An 11356-nucleotide genomic window follows, 5' to 3' on the forward strand; every position below is an offset into this window, starting at 1 on the left:
TCAACTTAACTTTCGTGGCTCTTGATTTAAGTGTCCAGTGATTAAGTAAATTATATCAAGCACCCTTCACTCGGTCAATCATCTGGTTACACATTAGTCGTCCGACAGCTCTAGAGTGACAGTCACGGCGAAGGCAGGAGTCGACGTTGGTCAGACGTAGGTGCTCTGAACCTCTGTGTTGTGCGGCGCACACTTGGCCAGTATCCGAGGCTTGAACATCGTACTGAACGTGTCTCTGAACTGACGACTCATGGAGCAGTACAGGATAAAGTTGATGGCACCGTTGATCAGGGCTAGGATGTCCATCAGCTCGCCCAGCTGGTGGTAGCAGTTCTTGAAGAAGCATCGTCCTAGGATCCCACTCAGCAGGCCTAGCACACCCTGGGGGATCTCGGTGATTAGGAACAGCAGTAACACTGCAACTGAAACAACATACTGAGCTTTGTTATATGCTTTTTATGAAAGGGGTTTAATTGGCGTCGCAATTTAGTGTAAAGTTCTTCTAAAATTCTCGTCTTAGGGAATAGCACACTCATAATACGTATAATTAGGTCAGCCCAGCATACCTCGTGATATATCTATGACAAAGAACAGTAACACTACCACTATAAAGAATAATGCGGGAACTTTCATAAAAGTAAGGAAACATCGTCCTAGGATCCCTCTCAGTAAGCCTAGCAAAACCTGTTACTTTTGTCAGTTTGTCAGTTTGGTAGTTGCAGTTCTTGAAAAGGCATCTCCCACTTCCAAGAGCAACAACACTTCCATTGGAACAAATATGCTCAAATTGGTAAATCAGAATGTGGTGATAAGACTAAGCTTTTTTTAGCTTAAATAGTTCATTGTACAAGTTCTTATGATAAGACAAAATAACACTATTACAAGCCCAGCTATTAGCATATATTCTCTGTGATGGCGAAAATACTTCCCCTACTGAACATTTATCGTAATTTATAATAAAGTTTTGCAAGCAAAATTGTTCATCGGATCAGACATTTTCATTATGGCTCCTATGATTCTTGGAATAGCATTGTATTTAGACACTAATAAGTAGGCTTTTTATACAAAGTATATTTCATCATATTATTGATTTGGCAGCTTTTAGACAAAAGCTCTTTAAGAAGTTAAGAAGTTTAAGAGTTTCTTTAAGAAGAACTTTAGGTAAGACTGTCTTCAATTACATTATATGTAATGAGTAAAAGGAAAAACACAATACACTGGAATAAACTAGAATAAACTATGGGCAGGAATATGATAGCTTAATAGTTATTAGTCTTTAATTAGCCACACTACTTCGGTTCTCCACACATATCCTACTATAGAATATCCACTCAAGCTCAAATTGCTCTTTGTTCTTAACGAGGAACTCACCCAACATTTTGGTTGTCCGATCCATCCGTTTCTCCGGCTTGTAGACGCGCGGTGCCGCTACCGCGGGAAACACGTCACAGCGCAGCCGCTGTTTGCGCGCGTTCACCTGCCACAGCACGGAGACCAGCCAATAGGACACCAGCGTGAGGACTGCGCATGGCAACAGCTTCACTACAACTGCGTACAACCAGAAGTTGGCCGTGTACAGCAGCTCGTTGTCCTGTAATCATTTAATGTCTTTAATAAGAGTGTTAGTTTTCCATGAATATTATTAATTGATTGTATTTGTACTCGCCATTATTTACTTTAAGTTATTTACTTTTTTAAGCTCTATAAAATGGTTAGAGGAAAGATTAGGAAATTTTGTGTTTTAAGGGCAAAAAATAAAAAAAAAACAAATTTATACCCCATAAAGCCCCGTTTCCATAGCCCGATCATGCTGGTTCGTTAACTCATTCAAGTTTATCTCGTCTTATATCTTCAAGCCAAATGTCATCATAATCCGACAAAACTCAAATTATCAAATAGGAAGTGAAATACAGTCAGTGTAAGTGTGACATAAAAAGGTAATTTACTTTGTATAAGGCGGGGCTTGGGGCTTCAATACTTACGAAAAGGCTTTGTAAGCTGGCATTGGTAAGTTTCTTTCAGTTTGATAACAAACATAACCTAAAACCCCCTATCAATTATTACTGTGTACCTAATTTTCATAATTTTTACTGTGCAGTTAGACTATGTCTCTAGGCGTATCAGTTACAAGCTATACTTGAAGAAAGTGTCTCCTTCTCGCCACGGTTAAATATGCTTGATAGAATCATAACTAGAATTGTGCTACCTACTGTTCAAACAGAAGACGGTCTACAGCTTCACTCTTTCCCAACCTTTCTGTCTCCAACATAAATACTAGGTTGTAATACATGGAACATAACTTGTGATGGAGTGAACCTTTCATAATTGTAATCATTTTTTCTTTGCAACCTACCTGTTTGGCAAGATCACTGAGGTCTAGATGGTAGAGAGTCACCACCCTCTGGTGTTCCATCACCCTGGTCTCTCTCACGCTGAACACCAGGTACGATGGTATACAGATCACCACGGGCAGAGCGAACGCCATAGTGATAGCAGTCGTACAACGCTGGTCCGAGCACAGAGCGTGAGTCTTGTGTGGGAATCTGTCACTCAAAAATACCATTACCGTTATTTTCTATGTGTCATATATGTTTAAAAAATGAGTACACAACGTGTTATCTTGAAGACGTATCTTTTCATGGATACGCTGAAGGCAAATTTAAGTTAGGTCTATGTCCAATTACGCATACTCGTTGGTTTTCCTCGTAGTACGATGGCTCAATCTGCTTTATTAGTGAATGGGAGGATATCCCATCATTATATCCTAAGTATGGTGTTATCTCTTTTAGGCGATGTTAAAAAGGTTGTCGTTAGTATGAAAGTAAATCGTCCTAGTCTTTAATAGTTTCACAATCTGCCCTCGGCTTGGTTTATTTGTGCTACTGTATTCCTAATTGTAAATTGTGCACAGCGCAAACTTTGAACCATTTCTACCTCTAAATTGAAAATGTACTAAGTTAATAATACTCAACTCTATGTTCTTTAAGACATTGCTCAAACTGCTAACAAAACTTAAGTCGATCCTTATAATAGGCAATAAAAACTTTAAGAAAATGACATTGGGCAATGAACGAAAGTTTGAACCAAGTCATGTAATACATCCGTATAAAGATTACGTTGTAAATATATCTCTAAACCGTAACGATATCAGAAGCATACTTCTCTAACAATTTACGAAACTTTGCGTAAGATAATTTTACAAACTTCCCCCTCCAACTCATTTGCTTTGTTGGGAAATATAATGTTGATTAACGACATTACAGTTGCGTCTTCTTTCATCAAGTAATGTGCTTATTTGTATGTGCCACATTTGTTAGTCGTAACAATTTATGACCAAACAATATAGCACCTTGGCTGTGATCTTGACCAGAATTTACCAGAGATATCTAAATCATTAACTAAAATTATTTGAGAAAATATACTGCTGTAAAATAAATAAAATGAAATACTCACTGGATAGCGAGATATCTCCACAGTGCCAATGTGAGAGTTAAAGAGATGGATATGGTGTGCATCAACTGAGAGAAGTGCATGTGGACGAGTATATAGACAGCTTCTGAGTGTGAGAAGTGCTTGACTCCCGGAGGAAGTAGAACGTACATGTACGTAGAGAAGGGTATGTACTCCAACATGACTAGCATGTCAGCGACAGCGATGCCGGTGAGGATCCGGTTGATGGGGGAATTGATGAGTTCTTTGCGAGTGAGCACCAAGATGTTGAGGATGTTAGCGATGGTTCCGAACACACAAACTACCAGACTGAAGTACCCGTGGATCTGTCGGTAGCTGGAGACTACCTAGGAACACATACAAGATTATTATAAGACGATGTTAACTGTTTTAATGAATTCTGTGTTTGTGAAGATGAAGCTGAGTAACTGTTCCGAACACAAATACTGAAGTATCTGTAAATCTGTCTATCGTTGTATACTAACTACAAACATGGGAATCCAATACTACGATAGGGTAGTGTTGATTGTTTTGAATTCTGTGTGTGGCCACCACAATGTTGAGGATGTTGATGATACCTGTCACACATTGTACTAGACTTATGTTTGCGGATTTCTGTAGCTGAAGATTGTCTTGTAGCAAAAACATAATATCTGACATGACTACAAAGCACCATCATGCTTTAACTAAAACTTTACTTTAGTGTTATGTAGAAATATATTGTTCATTAATGAAAAGCAATAAACATCGCAGGCTTTTGACTCTCTCTCCTTTATATTCTCCGTAATATTCCGTAATATTCTCCTTTACCTCTCTATTCATTTTGTATCTCCAAATGAAAATCGGCCCTTGACTTTAAAAAAAATACTGAAAACATTGAGATACACATCATGCAAATATAACACTTACATCACTCATACACTTACAAAACAGTATGTTTGTACTGAACTAAAATCCTAATTACTGTACTTCCATCACATGGATAAAATCATTCGTTTACAGTATGTCTTACTTAGTTTTATTTTTTTTAATTTTTATGTTTGTATTTCGCCTTATACCTTTATTCTATCCAGCATATTGTTAGTAATCAATTCCAATTACAAAGTTTGTTTTTGTCAAGGAGATGTCAAATGCCACCGGGTGTTTACAATGTGGTATTTCCTGATGTAACTTTATCGATATTGATAGCGCCTGCGGGTCCAATAAAGGCGTTTTCTGCTCGAGCAGGTCACACGCATCAATTGTCAATACCTCCGCAATATCACTCCAAAATAGCCAAGTATACCAAAAGTATTGTATACGTGACCTATACCCATCATGAGCTCTACGAAAAATACACTATTATTAGTAACTGAGTAGAACCATGAACTTTTGGTTATTATACAGCTTTAAGTCATATAAAATACTTTTTTAGCAGATTAAATTTATATATGTATATAAATAAATATTTTACAGCAAGTCAACATTTCAATATTTAAAAATCCCTCTTGAAAATATGTTGCCTTAAGTTAACTGTAGAGGTTTGCTGTAAGAAAGGACCATGAAGTCCTAAGTTCGCCTCATTAAAAACAACATTTTCATTTCAGTTTAACTGCTAATCAAATTAGTTTGGTTAAAACCCCGTTATGCCAAAGTTTTGCGAAATGCTTTTACTTTTCTATTAACAAATTACCCATACAGGGAGCTATTGCCGTAGATCTCATTGTAAGACCTATGTCCGGGACCGATTTACTTTTTCGTTTTGAAGTCTCCATAGGTCAAAACACTATCCGTACTAGCTTATATATACCCTTATTTATACAGGTGTCATTAAAAGTATGTTAAATTATTTTTGGAATATTTTAAATGGCAAAAATGAAACAAAAACTAAGAATTACATGTTTTCAAGAATGTATTATTAGTGAGATACGTGCAATTATTTATGTGTTTTATCTTAATCTTCATTTGAGATATTTTTTAGAAATGTATTTTACTATGAATTTGGCCCTACACTATTTCGGATCATTCAATTATTTGGTTTGAACTATTATTAAATACCTCACAAAAATTTAAATTAGACGAAATTTCCTATAGAAACCTAAAACAGATGAATTTGTTTGCTAGCTCATTGGCTAACACTGAATGGGATGAATTGTATTGTTCTCATGATGTAAACCTGGCATTTGATTTATTTCTAGATAAACTCCTTTTATTGTATGATTTATATTGTCCTAGAATAACAAAAAAATGTGTACCAGGAGCTAAAAGGGTTTCAAAGCGGTGGTTTAATAGCAGTCTGAAAGAACAGAGAAACACTTTAATTTTACTAAATGACTTGCTAAAAATACCTAAGTACAGTAACGATAAGTTGAAAGAATTGTATCTTAAATTTAGGAAACAATACAGGTTAGCTATCACTGAGGCAAAAATTAAATACAACGACAGTTTAGTCACTAATGCACCAAATAAATGTTCTGCTGCTTGGCGCCTCATAAAATCGGAATCCGGCACTGGCACCTCACAGAAGCTCGAGTCCATAATTTCAGCACAAGAGTATAATGACCACTTCATTAATGTTGGTAGAATGGTGGCAAAAAACTTTGACTCTTCCAACTGCAATCGTGACTTTGTCAACTTCCTCAAAAAAGCAAAGCCAGTGAAAAAAGAGTTCCGCCTTCAACCAATAGATATCCGATCTTTGCTATCAATTGTTAAGTCATTAAAAACCTCCCGATCTGAGGATGTTTTTGGTCTTTCAAATAATGTAGTTAAGGAAATAATCCCTTTCATCTTAGAACCACTAGCCTATCTCATAAACCTGTCAATTTCTTCATGTATATTCCCACACTGCCTAAAATTTTCTAAAACACATCCAATTCATAAAAAGGGAGATAGAACCGTTATTGATAATTTTAGACCAATTTCTATAGTTCCAATTTTTTCAAAGATAATTGAAACGCATATTAAATTTCAGCTTTACAGCCATCTCGAAAAGAACGAAATTCTAAGTCCAGCTCAATTCGGTTTCAGACCTGGTTTGTCAACAATAAAGGCAGTTGACAAATTGATTTCCGAGGTTTTGAAGTCTTTCGAAGACAACAATTATCTTCACGTAGCCTTAATGGACCTTAGTAAGGCTTTCGATAGTACATCACACCAAATTATTTTGGAAAAACTGAAATACTATGGGATTCAGAACAATGAGCTACACTTATTCAAATCGTATCTATGTGGCAGATTCCAACAAGTGGTTGTTGGGCGGGACTCTTCTGAATTTTTGGAAACTCTAGCTGGAGTCCCTCAAGGGTCAGTGTTGGGGCCTATTTTGTTTTTATTAATGATTAATGACTTACCTAGTAACATATCTTGCCAATCACTCTTATATGCCGATGACACAACTTTCTTTTCCTCAAATAGTAATTTTACTGAGTCTGAAGTAACTGTAAACAACGCAATCACAATCTCTTCTAATTGGTTTAATGCTAACTTTCTTAATTTAAATCATCAGAAAACTGAACGAATTTGCTTTTCGCTAAAACACTTAGAAGGTTCAAACATCCCGTCTTCAGTGAAACTCTTAGGCATACATTTGGATACAAAGCTTACCTGGCAACGCCACACTACGCATGTTGTGTCTAAGATCTCCCGAGTCTGCTTTTTGTTAAGACGACTTAAGAGTTGCGTATCGGATAGTATGCTCATTACATCTTATTACAGTTTCTTCCACTCCCATCTTCTATATGGAAACATTCTGTGGGGTAATAGTGCTGGAGCCAAGAAGGTTTTCAGGTGGCAGAAAAAAGCACTAAGAATAATGTTTGATATTCCTCGCAGAACGACCAGCAAACCTCTCTTTATCAAACACAGAATAATGACTCTGCCATGTATATTCATTTTTCAAAATTTGCTATATGTTAAAGAAAATCTTTCATCATTCCCAAAACGTAACGAATTTCACAGTTATAATACTAGAGCATGTAACCAGCTAGATATTCCGACAGTAAGATTATCAAAATCAACCAATAGCCACAAATTCCTCCAAATACAGCTCTTTAATAAGCTACCTGTATTGTTTCAAGAGCTTGATTTTGATAAATTTAAAGACAGATTGGCTGATTGGCTTCTTGACAGAAGCTTTCATTCACTGGAAGATTTTTTTGGATGCCAAATGTCTAATATATAGTTTCAGTTTTTTAAAATCCTGTTTTAACTTATTTTCTATCACTACAATATACCTAATTCATAGAAAAATTGTATATATTTTGACGTTGTCTATTGTACTTTTGTATTTAACGACAATAAAGATATTCTTATTCTTATTCTTATTCTTATTCTTATTCTTATGTTGAAGAGTCATCAGCTACATGAAAAAAAAACCATCAACAAAGTTTTTAAATGATTATCTTTGTGATTATGACTTCAAATTAGTACCATACGAAATTTCATTTGGATATCTTAAATAGTTTTTTAGATAAATAATTAAAACTAAAACTAAATTGTGAATATCTCTTTAGCCATACGTTGTTTGAAAACATGTTTTTTTTTTCATTTTGACCCATCAAACATCTATATCCGTGTACAGTATTTGATTATAAAGGGTGATTGAAAAGTCCCGGAGCAGTGTAATATATTTTTTACCATTATAGATAAAGTAATGAGATTTGGTATATCAATAATGATTATAAATGTGTGTACTCTTTTAAGCTATTATCATTTTATCCCAAAAGGGGGGCGGGCCACAAGGAGTCAGACAAAACTCTTAAATAACAGCATAGGTTGGGTTTGGTATCATATTCAATGTATTAGTTCGTAAAGCACATTACCGCAAACCCGAACAAGACGTACCACATAATTTGAGTTTTTATTTTACTAGTAAGGGAAACCTTTATCATCCACAATGTTTTCTTTTTTATGACTATATTTAATAATACATATTCACTATCTAATATACACTGGGATATAGCAGCCTATTAACTATTAAAATATGCAGGTCATAAGTTGCATATGATGTGTTAAGTGTACGTTCAGTTCCGAAAGCGTAGTACAAAATGCTGCCAATATATACCGGGTCACTTCCCCTGGCTGCATATATTCAATCTAGCTTCGATACACGTTATTAGGGTAATATAAAGTACTTTTTGTGGTATTTTGAAATTCATCCCTCCACACCAAATAGGGTTTGCTAGGGGTAATTTACATTTTTTAAACTTCAACCCCAAAAGCAAACTATTTTGAAGAGCTTTGAAAAAGGAAATAAATGCCACCAATCTGACATTGATACGACGAATTAAAAAGAAGTTATGGCAGGAAATGTTAGACGTTAATTTATCGTATAATGTTTAACAATAATTTTTTACTATTATTTAGAAGTAAAATTATATTAAAAAAAGACTAATTACGGATTTTCAAAATTATTTTATAAATACTTAATGAAATAGTTACGAAGTTTCAGTTCATCCAGTGCATAGTTAGGATATTTGTGAATATTTTAAAGTTTTTTTAAACTCGATAAACACTTTATTAATGCCACGAGGTTATTTTTAGTAGGACCATGTTTACGCGGTAACCAGCCGGCGTGTGGAACCCTCTTAAGAGTCCTTGCAGGATAGAGGTTATCTTGGATGATTTGAAACAGATGCTGAAGAGTTATTTTGCGCCAAAAACATTTTTTTCAAACACTGAAATATAATTTAAATATCTAGTAAACTATGAAAGTAGAAATCTTCTTTAAAATTTTGAATTGTTCTCCAAGTCAATATATGTAAGCTAATGGCCATCTTGGATTTGCCCGTCATAAGATCAATGTTAATTTCGTTAATTTCAAACAGCCGCTGAGAGATTGTTTACCATCTCAAAATATTTTTTAGCACCAGGGTGATTGTAATTTAAAATTTCTAGTAAACCGTGGGATTAGAAATTTTCTTAGTGGAATTTTGTTTTTTTGTTTTTTTTTAGTTTTTTTTTGTTTTACGAGTTAGCAAGTCTAGACTCAAGGATTTCAACATCACTGACCTCTCTCAAAGTGCCGCCACAGTAGCAAGGTGGCGCCGCCTCCGACACTGGCGAACTGTTGAACATCAACTGCAAGTCTTCTTCAGTCACATTCAGCAGACTCAGCAGATTCTCGTGAGACTTCAGCACATCAGAGTGGTTTCTCAGGTGCGTCAGCATCCTGATGTAGTAGCTCGCCATGTCACTGGGACCACTGTAGCTTAATTCGACCATCTCAAATCATCTCCACTAACTTTTGATATCCTATTGTTGATTTTGTGATTGCTACTATCACATACAATTCCCTATTTCATTTATAATTTCAATTTAATTTTGTCAATATTGTAGTTCGGCCAAACCATATCCAACTCTCAAAAGTTTGAGATTAGTAATGAACTTATTTATTCTTCTTCTATTTACAACACATTATTCCGATCTCTATGAAGTAGTTCAATCTGTCTAATACTGTTCATGCAAATCTTTGTTAATTAACAGGGCTCATTAGCTACAAGCATTTTGCACTAAAAACTGGTTTCTGTCTTATTTGTAGTGCAGTTGAAACTGATAAAAAGGGCGATTTTGATGCAAGATTAACTTAATCAGTGACTATTTCAAACATAGCATGTCGAATGAACTCCCGAAATCTCTTATGTCCTGAAACAAAACATACAATTTGTCAAAAATATTAAAATATATTTATATATACAAGTTTTTATGAGCCATGTTCAAAAGTAGTCCCTATCACAAGAAAATCTGTTATTCTCCTCAGGAAGGCTGTACTCGAAGAAAAGTTACAAATGTAACTCAGGCATATTTTTCCTAAGTAGTTGGTTTATAACAATACCTTAATGACAAATACCTTTTATCCAAACACGAACCCTTTTTCCCATATTAAAAGAAAATTTTTCAATTGCATCAATATGCTACTAACATATCCTACACATTTATTAAAATATCACTAAGTTAAAGTATGGTTGTACTCATTACAAATCTGTGAAGACCTGTTAAAAATCTCGCTGGTGAAAATTAGCATTAAATAGATTTTTAACGTGTTTTAACTAATTATAACGCTATTTACTATGAAAAATTAAATTGTTACTGTATAACTAACTATTGTCTTAAAATACATATGATAAAGACAATGCACAGCAAAGTGTAATACGGTAATTATTCCGTTTTTCCTTTGTTCCCTTCATGAGATTAAGCGTGAAGTCCTTTACAAAAGCATTTCCCTTGTCTCTGAGGTACACATACTGCATATAATTTATCAAACGGTGAATTACTGATGTAATTAAGAACCTTTTTCAAATCCAGCCATTGTTTAGTCAGTAACTGTCAACCATTGACTAGAGGTGTATAGTCAATGGCAATACGCATCGTAGCCGGGGTTGTCTGCAGTGACAGACGACGGGCGCTCGCAGCACGATCCTACGTTATCTAAGGGAACTAAAGGCGCTTGAAGAGCGCCTAGCGTCATCTAACATAACTACGTGGACCATACACTAACGCAGAACCAGTGTATTGTTAACAAAGCGACCGCATAGTGTTCAATCTAGTAGAGGTGTATAGTCAATGCTGTCAACTAACTTCACTCGTATGTTGAATTATCTATGTACATTAACAGAACAGGAGCGAGCTAGTGTAGAGGTAGCGCGTGGGATTTTGATCTGACGTCCCACAATATAAATCCCGCCAAATACAAATGGATATTACCTTACTGATAATTCCGCGATCTCTATGCCTACAGTAATTATAACTATTAATAAACACCTTTTGAATAAATTTTAATTTTATGTAGGGTTTAAATGAAAATATAAAACATAACCTATGGTAGGATAGTTTAGTCACATAAGTCCGCCAAACTTTTCCTTGTTAAAAATGCACTTGCATTAAATAGGAACATTTTAATTACACAGGAACACGCACAGTGTTATTT

General features: G+C 35.1%; 1 protein-coding gene across 1 annotated transcript; it reads right to left on the bottom strand.

Moving 5' to 3' along the window:
* Positions 1–45: 45 nt before the first annotated feature.
* LOC128997556 (G-protein coupled receptor dmsr-1-like) lies at positions 46–9621 on the bottom strand. The gene is made up of 6 exons (XM_054423196.1): positions 9512–9621; positions 9106–9127; positions 3454–3797; positions 2354–2543; positions 1372–1591; positions 46–422 (listed from the first exon to the last, which is right to left on the bottom strand). Exons 1-6 carry the CDS (start codon positions 9619–9621, stop codon positions 151–153), a joined length of 1158 nt encoding a protein of 385 aa, XP_054279171.1. The 3' UTR covers positions 46–150.
* Between the last annotated feature and the right edge of the window lie 1735 nt (positions 9622–11356).

Source organism: Macrosteles quadrilineatus, unplaced genomic scaffold (assembly GCF_028750875.1).
Source record: "Macrosteles quadrilineatus isolate MER2022 unplaced genomic scaffold, UCM_ALF_1.0 Scaffold_6__1_contigs__length_79288215, whole genome shotgun sequence".
Lineage (NCBI taxonomy): Eukaryota > Metazoa > Arthropoda > Insecta > Hemiptera > Cicadellidae > Macrosteles > Macrosteles quadrilineatus.